General features: G+C 41.6%; 2 protein-coding genes and 1 long non-coding RNA gene across 4 annotated transcripts in view; 2 read left to right on the plus strand and 1 right to left on the minus strand.

Moving 5' to 3' along the window:
* Positions 1-5: 5 nt before the first annotated feature.
* On the minus strand, positions 6-8,476 carry ap4s1 (adaptor related protein complex 4 subunit sigma 1). Its single transcript, XM_035408287.1, has 6 exons — positions 7,978-8,476; positions 3,163-3,324; positions 2,508-2,594; positions 1,925-1,993; positions 1,312-1,323; positions 6-250 (listed from the first exon to the last, which is right to left on the minus strand). The coding sequence occupies exons 1-6, from the start codon at positions 8,074-8,076 to the stop codon at positions 122-124; spliced, it is 558 nt and encodes a 185-aa protein (XP_035264178.1). The 5' UTR covers positions 8,077-8,476; the 3' UTR covers positions 6-121.
* strn3 (striatin, calmodulin binding protein 3) overlaps positions 7,191-20,773 on the plus strand; it is a 36,995-nt gene continuing 23,412 nt past the window's right edge. The window contains exon 1 of the mRNA XM_035408272.1: positions 7,191-7,710. Coding sequence (XP_035264163.1) covers positions 7,453-7,710 — 258 coding nt within the window. The 5' untranslated portion in view covers positions 7,191-7,452. The remainder of the gene's footprint in view (positions 7,711-20,773) is intronic.
* Positions 8,721-13,870, plus strand: LOC118222592. 2 transcript variants are annotated; one of them, XR_004764301.1, is made up of 3 exons: positions 8,721-9,683; positions 10,035-10,093; positions 10,211-13,870. It is a non-coding gene; the product is annotated as an uncharacterized LOC118222592 (long non-coding RNA). The 2 variants fall into 2 exon arrangements; XR_004764300.1 differs by having other exon boundaries at positions 10,214-13,870.

The raw sequence follows: 20,773 nt of genomic DNA on the forward strand, positions 1-20,773 counted from the left end.
AAAGGTTCTGTGATACACTGGTATTTATTTCATTGATACAGGCAAAGTATCGTTAATATAGTAAGGTGGGTATGTAGCATTTAAATTGTTTCCTCTGTGGTTCTTTGGCTGTATCCATTGATCAGCTCTCTGCCATCTTATCCAGCACCAGCAGGGGGGCCAGGATTCGGCTCTTGTTGGTCTCCACTATGTGCCCATTGAGGATCATCTCGTCCAGGATGATGTGCACTTTGTCCAGGTTGAACATGATCTGACATTTGTTAAAGACCAAACCCAGCAGAAAAAGATTCTCCCAGCATATCTCACACACGGGTCACACAGCCATGCTGCAAGATGCATAATGTCACACAAAAGGGCATTTTATATACATACAACCCACCAAGATGCAAAACAGGTCAGACAACAGGTTTGACGAGGGGAAAGGTCACAGTTTGCGTAAATAAGACAAGCTGCTAGGTGGCACATCCAGTTAGGCCACTGTTGTAGTGCACGGATGAGCTCCACAGTTGAGTACAGAGTCTGCCACTGTCGTTGGTAGTCCTGCAGGGTGACCCACAGCTGGCTGCAGTGGTTCCCCAGGGGTGAGAGGGATTCTGTCACTGGAGATGACAGCATCTCGCAGCACACCAGGTTCTTGAGCTGTAAATTATTTTCCTAGTCTGCCTGATTAGAAGTGGCAGCTAACATCAGGTGCTTCTGAGAAAAGCACGTTTGTCTTCCCTCTCCTATTGTCAGCAAAGCTTGTGAAGAACATTACTGCACAAGCATTAGTAGCCGAGCCATATTGGGGAGAAAAGGGGAGTAATATAGGGCTTTACCTGTACTTCTTCCCCGATTGACCACCTGCATCTTTCCAACAGATAGACATATTTCCTTAAAGGTATATGTGATACAACTTTCTCGTATCTACCAAATGTGTAGATATCGGTGTTGTTCATGCAAAGGTGAATTCAACTGACCTACACATCATGTATTCAATAATGCAGGGCTGCCCAACCCTGTTCCTGGAGATCTGCCCCATCGGTTCTAATTTCAACCATCATTTGGCACACCTGATTCTACTAATTAGCAGCGCAACAAGATCTCTAGCTGTTGAATGAGCTTTGTTAGGGTTGGAGTGAAAACCGACAGGACAGTAGATTTCAGGAACAGGTATGGGCAGCCCTGTAATAACAACCCTGAAGACCTGACAAAAAGTCTGATAGCTTTTCCTTGCAAACACAGAGCCCTCTGGTGTCAGGATATATGTGTACCCTGAACAAGCGGTCAGACATAAATTTTTCCAAAATATAACTGACATTTAAAGGATACGTCCAACTCACTCTGTAAAAAATGAACAAAAGTTGCAACTTGTAAATATACACAACACCACACCACAATTGCAACTCCTGAATTGTAATAACCTTTTGGTGGTTTTCAATCAGACACTTTTAAATACATGTTTTCAACAACCTTATTTGATCAAAAGCGAGCATACCAAGGGCAGAGTTTGACAACCCTTGACAAGAACTATGGTAGCTTATGGTCTCTAGGTAAATGCAAGTAGATTTGGACCTCTCTTACTTTCTATTTTTATAAAATAAGGCAAAATTGAGACTGAAATTCTGTTCAGTTAAGCAATGATATAGGCCAATTAAGAGTGCCTTCGTGAACTAGGTTGGACTCGCTTTATGATTGTTCTACAGTCACTGATTGTTCAGGCTGCATTGTTTTTTTATGAAGAATTCTGCAATCAACCTTTAGTCTACCTTTAGCCTAGACATTGCTACTTCAGGCTGCGTAACACTGGGAGTCCATAGCAGTAGAACAAAACTGGTCTCTCCTTTCTGAGGTTGAGTCAGCTTAAGACTGGATTTGTTCATCATGAACTGATTTCATACACAGACCTTACTGCTGTGTCAGAAGGCTGGTATTCTAGACTCACCACACGGCTGAAGTACTTGTCCAGCACCTCCACAAAGTTGTGCACCAACTCGAAAATAGCAAGTTCGTTCTGTGGGGCACAAAAGAGGTGGTCGGACTGGCACAACAAGTGAACTGGTTCTGAAGTCCTGGGGCTTTCTGATTTCAATTAAAACTCGTAGAACTGAGTTTCATCAGTCAAAATTCACACACAACAGCTTTCAGCTAATGCAAAAAAGTAAAGGTTGTGTTATCTATGAGAAAGAGTGTCAACTGTAAATGAATGAACAGAAACAATATATAGTAAGTCATTGGTAAATTCTTTTAAACATACGCCCTGTTGAATGGCACTTGGTTCTATGTACTCAAAATGCCTACGCTGCACGTTATTGATGCACGTTATACTGCCATCTGCAAAGGGATATTTCTGCTTATTATAGCTCTGCAACATTGAGAGAAATTTCACATATTCTGTAACAACTTTATTAAGATACATGTTTTAGGTGTAATTCAGTATGTACCACTTGAACTCTGAGCTAATGCTCTGAGCATTAATAAAGAGAGGATAGCACATTGTGTGATATATGAATGTCAGGCCAACTCACCTCTGTCTCATTGACTCCCACTATGATGTATAGTCCTGCATACTGCCGATACACCAGCTTGTATTCCTTGTATTCTACAAAAGAGCACTGCAGGAGAAGCAAATTCTCAGATACAGCATTTCTGTATCTGCATACATTGAAAATGACCCAATGGAAAGATTAAAATGAAAAAAGGTTAGCTTGATCCCATGCATTTTTATTTTTTTGCTAAATTCATAAGGATTATTTGGATGTATGAAGAGCTATAAAGACCTGGCTGCCTTTAATGGTGAACAGATAATGCACCCAGGCTTTGATTTTGGCTGACAGAACAATGGCAGCACCGGTAGGCAGAAGCCTATCCAGTCTGAAGAGGATGCATTGGTTTAGGTCCTGTAGCCATTTTTGAATGATTGCTATTATGAGAACTTGTGGACTGGGCTTTGAAGTCAAACACACATTATACTATGACTTGGGAGAAGGTGGAGCACAACTTGCTTTTACATGTGACCAGTCAGATTTAAGAGCTCATATTTTTGGGATCTTGTATGAAAGGTAGGGCTAAGCTCTACTGGAGGTCCATTAGTTTCTCCTTCACTACCCCTTAGGCTATCTAGAGGCCTGCATGTGCCCTGCAACCACAAGATTGCCAAATGAAACCTGTGTCTTGGCCCACCTCTTCTTTCCTGCGAGACAAGCAACTTTTCACCATGTCAGCCTCCAGTGATGCCCTCTTGGCAATGTCCACATGCTTGTAGTACTTGGACAGGCGGACCTGACCCTGCTTGTTGGCCATAAGCAGGAACTTGATCATGGTTTCCTGGCACAGGGATCCTGCCTTTAACAAGGAGGGAGTCAAAATGGCAGGGTCAATTCATCAATCAAATTTGATTTGCTATTCTTCTGTTTACAACACAGTTGCCATAAAAGGCTTCATAGAGCATGTTTCATTTGAAATTATTTCAGGTCATAATGGATATAACTTGGCAAAGTGGCAAAGAATTACATCAAATGATACTGTAGTAAAAGAAGCCAGGGGTATAATGTAACATACATGAGGAGTCTCAGTTGACACAGACTACCTGCAGACAAACAGCTGAAGGACAGTAAAATTTCAACAATCTCTCAGCAACTCCTTGGGAGAATCAGAAAAATTAACTAGTAAATGGCTCAATAAGATTCATGGCTGGCTGTTGAACCCTGGAGACAAATGGGTAAGGGACAATAAAACTTCAAAGACCTCTCACAAGGAAACTCATCTTACTGGCATGACTACTCATCATTGGTTACCAGGAGATCCTGTAGAACTGACCTGTAACAATACAATTCTGACTGTGGGACAGGCTTTCTATTCACCCACTCATAAATTATTGAGGGCTACAGGGACACAACACAAAGATACTGTGGTTGGGTTTTTCCATGAAGTGTTTCAGTTTTTGTTGTGTGAGCTTGCTCTGAGCTCTGCAACTATATCTCTATTCCTGACAAGAATAGACTAAGCCATGGAAAGAGCCAGGCTTTGCCCCTGTAATGAACCAGGCATCATAAGAGACCAGTGCAACAAACTCACCTTTCACACAGGTAGCCAAGCCAGGTTTTCACTGAGTGCAGAATAGGGTTACAAATTATTGTCTTGTTCAGAAAAGAATTACTGGCAACATAATTTGTGAATCCTATCAACACATTAAAACAGTGTATAGTGATTGGCTGCAATCTTGAGAGACAAGTAGCATTGCCAGTACAATTTAGTACAGCAATGTTCCATGTCCAATGTGTGTGCTCCTGATCCCAGAACATGCCCTCTTCATAGGCCCTTGATGCCATGTCTTTATGCTGACACCTGCAGTCTATCAGGAGTGGACATTTGTCCAACAGACTATAGGTCTCATTTCTAATGTATCTGTTCATTCAAATACTTGCAGTGGAAGCATACATTGTAATTCTATCTGACATAACCCATTTATTAGGTTGACTATTGCCTGAGAAAGTTTTTTTAATTAAAAAAATTTTTTTTTAAGCTGCCAGTAGTTGGTTCTGGGGCAGAGCTTCAGAGTGAAAAGCAGTCACAGTTCTGGCAGTAGGCAGAACTCTAAAGCTAAATGTGGTAGGTTCTCTGGTGAAAGCCTTCATTGACAATTAGTGGTGCCATCATCTCTGTGTGCAATCTACTTAAAATGCCACCCCAACAGGTGGTGCCCTCCTAGATTCTTCCTTATACATATGCAGACGGGTGACAAATAGAAGGAAAAACCAACATAAAGTGTTTTAGCAAGGTGTTGGGCCACCACAGGTCACCAGAACACCACAAGTCTCTGGAGCTCTACTGGATGGATGGAACAGCATTCTTCCAAAAGATATTCCCTCATATCAATACAAAGTTATTCTGAGTGAACATCTTTATCCTATGATAAAATCCTGATGGAAGTAGTCTCATCCAGGATGACAGTGCCCCATCCACAGGGCATGAGGGGACACTGAATGGTTTTATAAGTATGAAAATGATGTGAATCATATGTTATGGCCTTCGCTGTGACCTGATCTCAACCCAATTGAACACCTATGGGACCACGTGCTAGACAGCACTCTCCACCACCATCATCAAAACACCAAACGAGGGAATATCTTTTGGAAGAATAGAGTTCCATCCCTCCAGTAGAGTTCCAGAGACTTGTAAAATCTGTGCCAAGGTGCACTTAAGTTGTTCTGGCGGCTCGTGGTGGCCGAACACCTTACTAAGACACTTCATGTTTTCTTGCCAACTAGGACATAGCCAGGCCATATCTGAGTAAACCTGAGTTAAATTGGAGCTAACCTCAGCTAACCTAGCCCATTTATGTCAAAACATCTCTCAATCCATTCCATCTAGATTCAGGCTTGTGCTCACCTGGATACTGGTTGTAAATGCAAGTTTTAGTCTCTAGGTCACATGCTTTAGAAGGAAATGGTGACCCATAGTTACAACACAAAAAACCCAGGGCTGGTGTCAAAGAAAGACTGTCACTAACTATAATTAGCATCAGTGTCAGTAATGGTCCATTTTAAAATAGGGTGTAGGCTACATTAATCTGAGGTACTTTGCCAAGATTTTTTGGCTGAAAAAACATTATTCTATCTTGATTCATTCAAATTTTTCAATACCTTGTGTACAGCCAACATATAACCCTCATTTGTTATAACCAATAACTTTGTTCTCAGACCACTATAGACTTGACCTTAGCAGATTGCTTTCATGAACATCACAAAATATAAGACAATAGAGTAGAACAGAATAAAGAATTTACAAAATAGACTCTAGATAAATACCAAGGAACTTGGTGAAATTTGACAGATAAGATTAATAAAACATAAATTATAACCTTTCAGTGTCATTTTGTTGAACTTATTAAACTGAAGTTGATACCTGGAAATGCTTAAACTACAACTATAGCACTGGTACCGCAATCAATTATGAATATTTTATGGGTAGCGACACACAATGCTAGAGAACTATTAGGTAATTGAAATCATTGAGGCAATAAATTAAGGCATGGATTAAATGTGAGAGTGCACCACAGCTCTCATAAATTGTGCAATTTCAATTTCAAAGCGCAATGTTGATTTCAAACTAAAGAGAAGGCCCTTACACCAGCTTTAGTTAGCATTTAGCAGTCAGGTGGCTTGTTCAGCATGACAAGTGCTCTTTAACCTGCAAATAATGCTTGCTGAGTCCAAATTCCTCATTGACTCATCACAGATAAGGCAACTAGTGGACAAAATAATCAAATTTACAATGGTTGTTTTGTAAAACAAATTACTGGGCTACTTTAAAGGATTTAAAGAAAAGGCAGCATTGTATGTTATCCTGAACAACTTGTTTACATTTTACATACAATAATATTATAAATACAGTATATCAGAATATGTTTTGCTGAGGCAATTCAGTTTAAGCACCTTCCTTATGGCCACAATGGCAGCAACTCACATTAGCACTGAACCTTCAACCATGTGTTTTGGAGCTCATTTCCATTATCACATTATTTGGTAACCGTGTCAACACAAGGTATACAACTTTTAGAATTTTAAGGTTCATGCCCAGAGAACACACCATGACAGTGGCACACTTGGACTTTAATATGGACAATGTACAAACAGAATAGGACAATATATAGGACAGAAGGTGAACTGGGAGAGACTTGATGCTCAGCCCATCAAACTGCCTTGGTGCTCTGCTGGATCTCTGCCTATAGGCTTTAGGGGTTGTGAAGGCGTTAACGTCAACAACATTGGATGAAAGGCAAGGACAGTCGTTTTTGGAAGGAAAATATATGACTACATATAACTGTAGTAATAATATAAGGAAAATACCCTGGTAAAAAATAATTTTGCGTGAATGTGTACAGTTAACACATTTTAAGGTGGTTGCTTAACTAAATGCAACATAGGCAACCTGCTTTGCGTCATTTTCTATTTTTATTCCTCTATATTTTTCCTGTCAAATATGAGTGGAACGCACTACAGCTCCATGTCCTGCGCATGCTTTTTGACCAAATTAAAATAATATTCACATACACGAATATGGCTTTTTTTAGGCCACATTCCTGTACAGTGTATGATTAACGGGCAATAAGACATCTTTGGTTCAGTAGTCATGCGTTACAACACCCATGCCCACTGTATGCCAGTACTGTATCTGGATTTGGACGCGTGAAGGGAAAAGCGGACTGCATGCGTCCCATCATGCAGCGCGGGCCAATTCTCCCTCACCCCCGCGGAGAGGAGACTCACATCCAGGGAACGGACTAATGGCGGCCGGCAACTCCGTGCTGCTCTGACACTAAATTCAAAACGGCACATCACAACAGAGTTTCGGAGACTCCAAGGGGAGGGTGCTTTTAACATTTATACACGGCACTGATTTCAATCGGGAAAGGGGGACGTGTGCGAAAATAACTTGCTATACCTGCGGGGATTTTCCTCTTTTTAAAAAATGGATGAACACCCCGGAGGAGGAGGAGTAGGAATGGCCGCTCCAAGACAGCAGCCATCTCCGCAGCAGGGGAATAATACTACCGTTAATCCCCCGACGGAGGGAGGAGGTGGCGCCGTAATGGGGCAGCAACAGCAGGACGAAATGCCCCGGCCTCAGCAATATACCATCCCGGGTATTCTACACTACATCCAACACGAATGGGCCCGCTTTGAGATGGAGAGGGCGCACTGGGAAGTCGAGAGGGCCGAACTCCAGGTATCAAATAAAAATACAACACTACGCAGGCCACTTGGCTAGCCGAATTGCTATAACGTGTAATGCTAATAACGTTACCTAGTCAGCTATGTAGATAGTCTATACACTAGGCTGGTTAGCAAGCTATGTACGCCCGTTAGACGAAAGCCAACTAGCTTGGTTGCTAGCCAGACCTGAACAGAATAGCTTGCTAGCTAATGTTAGCTGGGCTACTTGGTCAGTAGCTAATTGCTTTGTAATTGGGACTAAAATGTCAGATTCTTTTACCTGTGTTCCGGCAGTGGTCGATCTTGTTATGCAGCCAGTTTTTCCCAGTAATTTGATTCTCTCTTCTACTGATGAAAGTAGAAAAAACCCGAGAAACATGTGCCTGGTTAGCTAGCTTTGTGTTGGTTAATCTTCAGGGCTGCCATTTTGGTTGGGTCAAATATGGCGACGGCCTGGATCCCGTTTGAGCTGGCTAACGCTAGCTACCTAGCTTAACATTTGGCTGGCCAACGTTAACATTGAGTGTTTCACAAACTTAGCAGAAAATAGTGATAGACATTTGAGGTGATTCTTGTTAAGTTGCGACCTGTTACTTTGAACAGTAAATGCTGTTCGTCCATATCATCTATGTAGAGGCTATTTATTTGAAATGTCGAATAAAGTGACCTAGCTGGGTATGTAGCTAACTAGCAAAGACATATCTTTCGTTTCCACAATGATCGCTAACGTGGTAGCTACTGCTACGTTTGTATTGACAGTTTACATGATCGGCCGCACCCCACTCTCCCCATTCGCTGTTGGTCTTATCTGGAAAGCTGTGGTATTTCTTCGCTAGACTATTCTGTTTCTGTCTGATATTTGCGTTGAGTTATTTAGTCTGAACGCACGCACTTTCACCAGGTTAGTTAGCGTGCTTAGTCGGTGAGCTTATGTGGCTGTTGAGTGTCCCTGACATGCGTTTAGAATTTCTATGCGAACACGTCATTTTTGTGGAAGCTGAAATCATGTGCTAAATAAAGTGTGTGTCAGTGCGAAAGGAATCGTGTGGTGTTAAACAAAGGGAAAGGGGCAGTCTGGAGTCTTCAGCGGAAGAGCAGTAAATGACGGATATGGGCGACATTTCCTAATTCCTAGATCTAACTGTGGAGGTAGCCTAATTGTATTTTACAACGGGAGACTAGTTGTCCGTGGCACCATAAGCGTCGATAGCGACCTTAAACAATATCAGTGTCGAAAACTTTCAGTCAATTTGTTTGGTTTGTTTTTGTACTAGTCTGTCGTTCTTGTGAGAACATGCATTCATGCTTGCGTTTCAGGTGTCTTTATGAAATGAAGAGGGCGATGACCCGATCTTGCCTTTGTGGCGAATGAAACTTTCGTAGCAGATAATTTAAGGCATTTATTAAAAGAGAATCACCATTTTCTGTATTTTAGGAATTTACACTTGGGAAACAAGTCTGATAACTGTCTGTTCACAAGAATATGCTTCAACTAGCTGACTCTTCTCTTCCCTTGGTCCTTTCTCATTTGGTGTCTGTGATTCATAAGACAAATCTGCCTGACTGCTTGTATTATAGTGTGAAACCCACCTTCACTTCCCACACTGACTTTTTGTGTGTGAAGTCCATAAATCTAGGCCATATTTACATTTTCAGTATTTAGTTTGGCACTTAATTCTTTGTGATGGCATTGAGTGATTGGCTCAATTCAAACCCGAAGAGAAAAAAGGACAGCACCCCAATATTGCCATTCAGATTTAATATTTTTAGATAACGTTTCAGTACTCTGCATTTCCACGGTTTTTATTGTTGCTTTGATCAAACTCCAAACTCTGAATCAAAACTGTTTTGATTTAGGTTGGTTTTTTTCCCAGACAGTGTTACCTTGACAGATCTTCAGTGGAATTGACTTGTGCTCTGAGGACCTTGGTGCTTTCTAATGCTTTTCTTACAACATGCGGATGGCTCATTACTGATTCATATCAGGTAGCAAAGCATATTCTTAAAGCTTTCTGTCTTAAACTCAAATTTGTTCAGTACTGAAAAGACTGTTGGGACATCAGAATCTAAAATTAGATGTTATAATACTTGATAACATTTATTTACATAAGCGTATTTACATTTGATAAATCTCCCCCAGTTGGGAAAATACTTTGTGTTGAATGGCAAAAGAAGAGCCTAAACTATGCCTGTTTGTTTGGTAGTTTGTTCATGTTCATGTGAGCAAAAAAAAAAAAAAAATGTATCCCCATTTAGGTGAATTAATTGATATATTAACTGGATATGCGCGTTATTTTCAGCCGTATATAATATGGTGTTTGTTTCTCTTAAATTAAGTAATTCCAATAAGCAGATTCAAACTTGTCTTGCTGTCCTTTGAAGAGATGAACCATAATGTGAGTACCATGCATTTCTGTTAACATGAGCAGTGCTTTTGATAATGCAAACACCAGAACATTACGATTACACTAAATCACTTAGCCACTCACAGCCTATCCCTTTGATTCTCTCAGCAGAATGCCTGGATTCTCAGCAGATCCCCCGGAATATAGTTGTAGATTTTCTTACTCATTTTTAAAAAAAATTATGTTATTTACTCAAATCAAAGCCAACTTGTAAATAATGATGTGCTTCATAGTGGTTTTGTTCAAATGAACTGCCGATGACTGTCTCACACTGGAAGTTGGAGTTGGAAGAGAGCATTTGTATGTGTGGCTTGTGTGGGCACACTGAGAGATTGTCCGGTCTCTTCCTTCCAGGGTGATGCCACGGTCATTTGTACGCTGCCTTCACTGTTGGTACAGTCTTGATGTGATACTAGTCTGTGTTGCCCATTCTCACACTTGAATAGTGCCTTTAGTGGATGAGCCATCTTACCGACTCTTTTATTTATTTATTTTTTTATTGTTTTAAATGTACTATTTCTAGATTCAATTCTTTGCTATACTGGTCAATGGTGTTTTGCATTATGCAAAATGTAATTGTACGTTCAACCAATACAAGAGGTGAATAATTGTTCTGATTAATGCATCTCCACAGCAGATGTGTTGTCATTGCATTATTTTTAGTGATATTTCACCCTTTGCATGTAAAAATTTTTAGCAAAAAATTTTGTGTAAATGGTTACTTAACTTATTTCTGATTATAAATAGTAGGACTTGCAATCGTGACATTTAAAAACATGCTTGTTTTAAAAACAACCATAACAAACATCCAAAATTGTGTAAGTGCTATTATAGGTTAACATGGCACAGGTTAATTGCACAATATATTGTCACCTACCTAATGACAATCCCCAAACTAATACGATTATATTAAAAAATTACGTGAAATGTGCATTTGTATTACCAATGAGGTGATATTAAGTGCAAATGTTTATGCCTGAAAACTGAAATAAAGCATTCATAACCGTTTTCTTTGGAAATCAAAGGCATTTGTGATATGTTATGTATTGCCCAGGCCTTGTGTACAGTAACACTGAGTAAACTGAGAGGAAGAAATGACTGCAGCAATGCAGAGAAACAGTCTACAGTAGAACTTACCTTGATATGAAAAATGCTGTTACAGAGCAAAACAAGAAATGTATAATGAATGTATAAGAAATGTTTTTATTGGAAAAAGTAGTACTACTGCAATTGGAGAAGCATTAGGTGCCTAGAGTAAGCACAAGAGTGGTTAAAGTGCCTGAATTGAAATGGGCTTGCTTTGCTATATAAGCTCATTTGTATGTAGTGTGATTTGAAATGTAGCCCACACGTTTGGATAACTGATTGAATGTGAAAAGGAGCTCATATTTTAATGTGAATGCAGGTGATTGCGGATTGGACTTCCAGGGAAGACATTAGAATTTAATAGAAGTGCATGAAGTCTCATTGCAATTACAACAAAATTAAATCCATCTGATCTTTATTTTAGAATTAGTTATATTACTGGGTTATATGATACTCTTGATATCACCGGGTATTATTGGGACTAGATTTTTAGTGTTTTAAATGCATTGTTATGCTTTAAAAAGGTCAATTTAGTTTCTTGCGTGCACGTTGTCCAGAGAGGTATGGGTCACCCATGGGATTTTCTTTGTTTCATGGTGCACTGATGACTTCATCTGTTTGACAGCATGCACATAGTCTACCTGCTATGGCTGCTGCTGAGGTGCGCTCTTCTGATGCTGTGACTTCACAGCTCAGCTTGACGGAGGAAGTGGCAGTGATCCTGTGAATACGATTGGCAATTGAAAATTTGGAGGAGAAAGGGAAAAAATTCGGGGATAAAATTTGTTTTTAGGTAGTGTGGTAGTGTGGCATGTATAAGCTGTGACAAGACGTTCACATGAAAGCTACGGGACAACTTTCCTGAAACATTTGTTGGGTTAGAAATAGTAATTTTCAAATGCATAGAAGATATTGCTCAATTGGGTCCACAACTCGGTCTTACAGTGATTGTGTTCAAATCCAAATGAGCAAAAGAACACTTTCACATTGATTTAGTAGGAAATAAAACATAATAGTTTGTCCTTATGTTAGGATTTGTGTAGTGAATTGAATCTTGAATGCTTTGGAAACTCATCCATGTAACAAGTAAATACTGTATTGAAAAAGATAAATAGCTTTCATAGAGCGTGGTTTAACCTCTGTGTCCAACTTCAACATTATTTCTTCTGAGAGGTCCTTAATCTTCCCACTAGTAGCAGTGTTGTTCATTTGAGATCTGACATTATGTCCTGTCAATAAAATCTGCCCCCAGTGTATATAGCTACACAATTAGAATTTCATTGCCGTGCCTTTCTCTTTTTAGCCAATGAGATAGAGCAGCAAGTGAATGTTGGTGGCCAAAGTCAGCTAGCCAGTGTTTGGCTACCTTTGTCATTTTTAGGATGGCTATTATGATACCCCATAATCTGGCTTGTTTTACATGTCAGCTTCCTATTTCAGAATTGTGATGCAATATTTGTAACAGGCACGTCAGTTGGATTGGTTACCCATTGTCATTAATAATTATGACTTGCTACCACAGTCTGTACTAGGGCCGCAATAATAAAACTAATCAAGTTATCGATTACAAGAAAGAATCAACAAGAGTTTTGGCATGGTGTTGAATTGCTCTAATAATATAGCATCCTTATGATTTATCAAAAGTGTCCGTCGGTGAACAAGTACAGCTGAGCACTTTTCCAGGAAAATTATTGAAATAGTCTGGCTGTTGCAGATTAAAGCCTGAATGCAATTGTATGTTTGAAATTTGGGGAAGTTGTGGACTGGAGATCAAGTATTGTTCATATCCTTGATTATGTCAGTAACTTAAGCATTGTTTAAAAATACTTAGAAAATAGTAATAATTTGAGTAATCGATAACCAAATAAATGCTGCTGCTCTAGTCCGTACTGAAACCTGAAATAGGGAAATTGATTTTGGAGAATTCAGCCATGCTGTATGCGATTGTGTTGTCAATGACAGCGCTTCTGAACTACAGTCAACCTGTTTGGACAACAGAGATGCCCTTAACTTCATCTATTGCTGGCGGGTATGTACTGACTACTGCTGTCAGTTATTTGCTGACTACAGCTGTCAGTTATGTACTGACTGTAGTGGTCAATTATGTTCTGCCTGTTGGTGGCAATTATATACTGACTCCTGCTGTCAGGTATGTACTGACTAGTGCTGTCTTGTGACGCTCATGACTTGTCGTTGTCTCTGCTTGTTGCCTAGACCCAAATTTAGCACTTTTGAGAAGCCACCTTATCCACCGCATGGTACCGGCTCAACTTGACTCGACTCTACTCGTTTTTGGTACCAGGTACTTTGTTTTCCACTGCAGATAGTACCCCCGTCAATGTAGCTGGTCGTCATAGCGACACCGCATGAAACTGCTGTGACGTCATCCTCAACGCGACACACACAGGAACAATGGAAGATATCGAAGTGATGGTGTTCTTGATTCTCAGTATATGGCTGTTTGTCACAGCAACGAGACAAATTTTGTTTCAGAGGAGGATGAAGGCAGCAAGACAAAAGACTGCTGAAAAAAAACAGGAGAGTTCGGGAAATCCTACATCAGAGCTCAGACGACGAGACAACCCTGGTTGCTCATTAGCATAAAAGGCGACGCAAGAAGGTAAGCTAACCTAGTGACGATTCTCTCTGACCAATCAGTGGTCTGCAGTGTTTTCACATCACCTTTTGGTATCGCCTCAGATCGCTTGGAACCATGACGGATTTGATACCAAAAAAACGTACCAGGTACTATCCACAACTTTTGCCCGATGGAAAACCAAAAAAGTCAAGTCGAGTTGAGCCGGTACCATGCGGTGGAAAAGCGGCATAAGTCGATCTGGATAAGTTGAAGTGTTGAAGTGAACACCTAATGAAGTGGCTAGTTAAGCTGATTAAAATATCTACCTCAGGTGCCTTTTGGCCTTTTGCCAGTTTCATGCTCTGCGTTGGGAAAAGTCCATATGTTCGGTAGCCATAACTAAGACTGGGTGTTTGTCACAGATGTCGCAGATACTGTGATTTTAGCCATTTTTTGGCGGTTCCTTGACTTTCCTGATTTTTGGCATCTCTACGATTTCCTGTTTTTAGTACTTTCTGTGCTTTTTTTCAGCAATTTTGGATGAGGTGCTCCATCAAAGACCAAATCTAGCAATGTACAACGCATTGTACCAAAACAAACTTTAAAAGATCGTCACATGGTTTATTTCAGTAATGCAATTTGCGCTCTATTTTGAACAACATTGTGTTAAAGGCAGAACAGCATGCTCTTTCTGTCTGTGATGGACCAAATTAAGTAATTAAAAGCATCAGCTTATCAATGTATTTTACTTGTGAGCTGTTTGTTCCTAGGAGCCGGCTACTGCCCGTTGAACGTTGTTTGAACTTCAAGCACTTGTTGCTGTTGCTACAGCTGCGCATGTTATTCCAGTCATTTCCCACTGCTGCGCATGAGATCTGTTAACTTAATAAATCAACTTTTTTTAAAAACTTGTTTTCTTCTGCTTTTTTCAGTTTTATGTGATTTTCAACAACTTTGCCTTGACGTTTCTGCTCTTCAGCCAGTATTATCTGTGTCAAACACCCAGCCTTAGCCATAACTACTCACATATACTGTAGAAAGGAGATTGAAAATGCTACAGTGAAACAGCTGTGGAGCTGGGCTTGTAGCCAGAGCTTTGCAGGGTTGAATCCCAGGGGTAATGCTATTGTAAGTTTTTGTGAAGGTGTTCAACCAGATTGCTGCAGTAAATGTAAATTGTGCCAGTTCAGTGAGTATGTGAAAAGTTCTACCACACAAGTAAAGTCACACGGGTACCTTGCGCTAACTTGCATTACAGAGTAATCTGTGACTTAATCAAATAATTTTTGGCTGTGTCCATAGGCAGTTTACTGGTTTGATTGCACACACCCTGAGTGGGCGGCAGAGCTGGTTCCACCAGCCGTAGTGAAATCATATGTTGTCCGGTAGCTTAGAGGATTTCATTGCACGTAACTGGCTGCTCTGCTCATCAGTCACAAAATCATGCCAAGCAAGCAGCTGTTCCGGCAGTCCTTCCTCTGTTTGTGCGCATGGTCCTAGTGCCCACTGTCTGAAAGCGCTGAAGATTTGAAGAATGAAAATGGTCAAACTGATAGCAGAGGCTGACGCCGGTTTGCAGAGGTAGACAACCGGTAAAACCAGGCAGGCCGCATTGCACTCCAGCCCCAGGACAGCTTTTTGTCATATGATGGACTTTCTGTCTTCGTGCTGGCAGCTGTGAGAGACTGAATATTTCTCCAATTTGCGATTCATATAGTTAAAGGGGCAGTTCATCCAAAAATGATAATGAAAGTATGTTTCCACTTACCCAGAATGCTGTATGTTCATTGAGGTAGTTTTGCTGGGATTTGACATTTTTTAGATCTCTAGCTTTTGTGGCCTCAAAAAAACTTGCATCTGTTTCCAAATATGATACCTTGGTTACTCAGAAGTGTACGGTTTCTTCAAAAACTACTTTCTGTGAAGTACACCAACTGTATATCCACAAAAAGTGTCAAACAAAGCAGGCCAAAATTCTGGAGTACATTGTCAACATTGTTAAAATATCATTTTTAACAACATTGGCACTGCGTTATCTGGATGGATAGATAATATCTTGGTAAGCAGAAACATACCTTAATTTCATTTTTGGGTGAACTTCCACTTTAAGCTGAAGGAGACAGTCAATCTGTACACAGATAATTTGCGAAAACAATATGACTACAGATCTACAGAAAATCATTTAATGGGCGATTAGACCACCTCCTGTGGTTGGCCGAGCCTGTTTGCACCATAGAGTTCATACATGCTGCCAGTGTCTGGAATTCAACAGGAGGAACGCAGTACTAGTCTTCCCCAAGTCGATCAGCCCAACAGGAAAATGTCATCTTGGGTGTCATTATATCACAGAAATATTTAGATTTGGTAAAGATTTAGCCTGCTGCTAGGGATAACATGTTGGGCTCCTCAGACCGCTTGGGCTGTGTGGTGGGAGCCTCGTCTTGACAGATGGATTATAGCCCTTAGACTGCATAAAATGTAGAGCGACTCCAATAGAAACCTATGGGGAGCATATCAGAACCAGGAAGTACCGTTTTTCGCTCAATAGACAAACTCAGTTGTGTCCTTGGTCACATGCCTACATCACGTGTACAACGAGGATAGCACAGACATTGGCTAAAATAAATAATAAATAAAAAATTAATATCTTTGTCTGCGTGGTAGGAAAAAAATATTTTACCTCTGAAAAATAAGTGATTTTTCTTCCTAATATAATGCACAGAGTTAACATCAATATTTGAGTGGAAGTATTTTATTTTTGCTGTCAAAAATTTATGGAGCCCAATGGGGACACTTGCTTTTTGAGCGAAAATCCTAGGTATCAGCAGGGGGCAATATTACTTCCGGTGCTGAGATTGAGAACCGAAAGCTGGCCCCTTAGTGTAGCCCCACTGTATAATATGGAGTCAATACAATTGCTCTGTACCATTAAGTAACAATTGATCAACTTATCCTTCCCAAGCCATGCCAGATGAATGTGCCGGAATGTGTTAGGCAGCCAGAAGCCGCCTCTCCCAGATCACGGTTTTGTTTCTGTTTGTTTGTGTACTGTTTGTGTGTCTCAGACTGTCAGAGCACTCCCCCTCCCCCCTGTAATATCCCATCCATAACTGTTCTGCATCTTCTAGAACTTCTCAAATTGCAGGAGGCGTATCGGCATGCAGCCAGAGCTAGTGCTACAGCCACAAGGCATCTTTCAATGTCCTCCATCTTTTAATGGCAACGGCACACTCTGAAGTATTATTTGTGGATAAACTGGTGTGGTATTCTGCTGTCCTAGTAGCCTGCAAATTTTTCCCAGCGGATGATCTGTGTCATTCGCTAGAACTGTGTGGGTGCCTCAGGTTTACATGGTCCTTAGTGTAGGACAGAGCCAGGAGGGAGAGAGTGTCTCTGGATTGAGACAGAGGCTGTCTGAGGGCAGATGAGTTTTGGGGAAGTCAGAGGTCTGCTGTCACGTGCAGCCTTTGGGGCTCATCGAGTTCTCTGTTCCCTCCTTTACCTAATCCCATGTACAAACAGATTCCACTTCCACCGCTGTACATCTCCTGAAATATTCCATTTGCTACATTGATGCACTGCAGGAAAGTGGGGACAAAAGCAGACCTGTCTTGGAAATTTGTTTTGTGTAGCCTCTGGTTTTAGACAGCTGTCTGAAAGCATCAAGATTGTTCTGCCTATGTTCTCCATTCTTCCTAATGTCTGTATTACCTTTTGTTAATTTCCAATTATGTTCCCTCGTTCTACTAACAGAACTCAACCTGAATAATCTCTTGCATATCACTTTGAGGCTTTTAAATTCGTAAAGGGGATCAACAATCAAATCACCCCTGGGGCTCCTTTTACTAAGCTTGAAGAAGTTAAGCATCTTAAGTCTTTCCTCATAGCTTTTATCTTTCATACCAGGAATCTATTTTGTTGCTCTTCTTTGAACATTTTCCAGAGCTTCTATATATCTTTCTTGTAGTACTAACTTGCATGGTTTAGAAGTAATGAACTAGTTTGGATTGTAATTATTCAGTTCAATAACATTGAGTCATTAACAATTTGTACAGCAGTGTAGTGCTGTAGTTTTAGAACAAGCCTTTCCGGGTATCCAGTCCAGCTTGAAAGGTGACACTCGCTTGTTCATCAGTGGACAAGAGGGCTAAATTGGGCCCTTAGGAAATGTGGCTAGGCTGGGACTTTGTGAAAGCAGGGTCTTTCCTGGCTTATTTGTTCCCCCTCCTTCCTGTTGTCACAGAAGCCCCCTGGCAGATGACTGCACTAGCAGGGCAGTGTCCCAAGAATGCGCTCACTGTGGTTGTCCTAAACGCTCTGCTTATGAAGAACAGCGCATCCCTTTGCTGTCTGTCTGCATGCAGTCACAGGGACTGGATTCAAATGTTTGCCACTCAAGCTGTTGTTTGCAGATGGAATGGCATTCACTCTGTCCTGACGGGCTCCTCTCACAATGGGAGGGAATGGTAAAAAAGCCAGAGTGTGTATCAGCTCATAGCATTAATGAGGTGTTTTATGCATTAACCTGCTGTTTACTTCCCTGCTTCTGGTTTCACGGTGACATGTGCTCAACTCAACAGACAATCCTGCATGAAGCTGCACTGTTCTGAACCGCTGAATGCTGTTCTTATCTGGAATGAAATGCAGATTTGCTGAATCTGTGCTTTCTGTGGCTTATCATTGCTTTGAACATAACGCCTGTTTGGCAAATCTGAAAGATGGTACGAATAATTTAGGTATTGCAGAGTTTCTTTAGAATTCCGACATTGGTTTATCAGTTTATTTCACCATTTTACAAAAATATATCACAACAAAGGATAAACCAAATTTTTAAATGCATAAGTATTACAGAAAGTAAGAGATCATTGAGAAATCTGTAATAATGTTCAAAATGTCAGCATAATTCAGCTCTGCAGCCATGTGACCTGTCCACAGTGCACTCTAGCCCTGACGTGGCTGACTGGCTCAGCTGGCCTGGTACGCCTGTACCAGCGTTGTAAACATGCTGCCTCTCCTACCCGAGGTGCTCCGATAGCTGCCAAAGTGTACGCTTGGTCTGTGCTGTCACATACATTACCTGGGATCCCCCCCCCCATATAAAGTGCTGATTTGTTTCGTGAATTTTTGAGCATTTAATATTCAGGCAGTCTCTGTCCGATGTGCCCCATGCTGACGGATTAGGAATTTGCCGTTGGTTTTTGCCAGCTTGCTGAATGTGGCAGGTCTATTAAAGCAGTCGTGTGAGATGGCAGAACAAGCATAAACCAAAACCCACTAATAGGTCTGTAGCTCCTCCAAACTGTGCTGTGCATTCTGCCTCTTCTTTATACCCTGGCCAACTCTTTATATTTTATTTTAAATTGAAAAACTGAATAAACTGTCCTCTGCATCCCCATAATTAGCCAGGCAGGCATGTAGGAGAGACCACGGTGTTAGTAAGAGAGACCACATCTCTGGGAAATCCCAAGTGCGCTGCAAGCAGGTGGCCCATGTTAATAAAACATGTTAAGTCTCTTTGATATGCAGCTAATGTTTATCCTTTTATAGCAGACTTACTGTATGGCAGCTAAACATGTTTTTTTGGGCCACACAACCAGCCTAACTCCTTCACCATAAATGTTCAACCACTCGAAAACTGCACTGTGTGTGTGCGTGTGTGTGTGTGAGAGAGTGTGAGAGAGTGTGAGAGAGAGAGAGTGTGCGTGTGTGTGTGAGAGAGAGTGAGCGTGTGAGAGAGAGTGTTTTTGTGAGCAAGTGTGCTTGTGTGAGCAAGTGTGCGTGTGTGTGTGTGTGTGAGAGAGAGAGAGAGAGAGAGTGAGTGTGAGAGTGAGTGGGTGGGTGTCAGGTTTATCTGAGTGATGGTGTATCTGTCACTGTGTAGAAGCATCGCTTTGCTCGCTGTGGCCCTGTTATCGAAGGACTCTTCACTATCTGTTCTGTCAGGGACGGAAATAGCACCTATTTGGGTTAAAGCCAGCTTTCCAGGCCAGGGCCTAACTATCTGAGGAGATGCTGCTCTGTGAGTCGCTCTCTGGGCTGTGTCCCCACGGGTGGGCTGATCGACAGTCCAGAAGCCTGGGATCACCATTTTTCTGTCCCTGACCTCCAAACTATGATCAAAGCCCAGGGGAGACCAGTAAAGTCTCCTGTCCCTGGATAACAACCTCTGATTGGCTGAGATTACTAGTCATTTCTGTTGGGTGACCTTCTGTTGGTTCTCTGAAGGTCATTCTTCATTTTTAGGCTGCATCATCTTGCTAACTTGTTTGGCTCACAGTATAGGCCTAAATGTGGAACTGGACCTGTGGAAGACTGAGGTCCAGGTGACTGAGACCAGACCCGAGTTCTGTCCTCCACACAGTGGCACAGATCACAACCTGAGACTGGCTTGTGATACAGAATGTCAGTGCTGTGCGATAATCAGTGACCCACAATATACTGGTTTTCTCCAGTGGCAGTAGGACAGTGGGAAAGTAGAGGCTTTTCCCGGACATCAGTCCTGGGCTGCTGGCGCGAGGCGGACTCTGTGATACTGGCTTCTCACAGAGCAGCGCTCTGCCCCTCCCCTCCTGTGGTGAGGGGCTGGCATAGTTTGAGAGGGACAGCTACGCACGCTGCACTTCTGAAGGAAAAGAAATAGAACTGGGACAGAAGAATGTCAAACGTACAATTACCGAGGCTGTCGCGGGAAGCCGCTGTGCCTCAGGCAAGGCCCAGCCGAGGCCTTTCTGCGGACAGTAAGGCTGAAGTAAACGGGCAGCTGTTAGGGGTACGGGAGAGCTCCATCAGCGAGGAGGCTGCTGCGTGAGTCCAGGCTGCTGTAATTAAGGCCTATTTAGGGCACTTGTTTTGAATTTTTTGTGAGTTTAAGCACTTGACATCAGCTGTTCATGCTCTGGGTGGACTCTTGCGGAGGTGGAATTTGGGAAGAGGACTCTGACCTCTCTGCAGCGGTCTGCTGGGTCCTGTTCCAGCTCAAGAAAAGACCAGTTTCCCCGCTGACATTT

The sequence above is a fragment of the Anguilla anguilla genome, chromosome 1 (assembly GCF_013347855.1).
Source record: "Anguilla anguilla isolate fAngAng1 chromosome 1, fAngAng1.pri, whole genome shotgun sequence".
Lineage (NCBI taxonomy): Eukaryota > Metazoa > Chordata > Actinopteri > Anguilliformes > Anguillidae > Anguilla > Anguilla anguilla.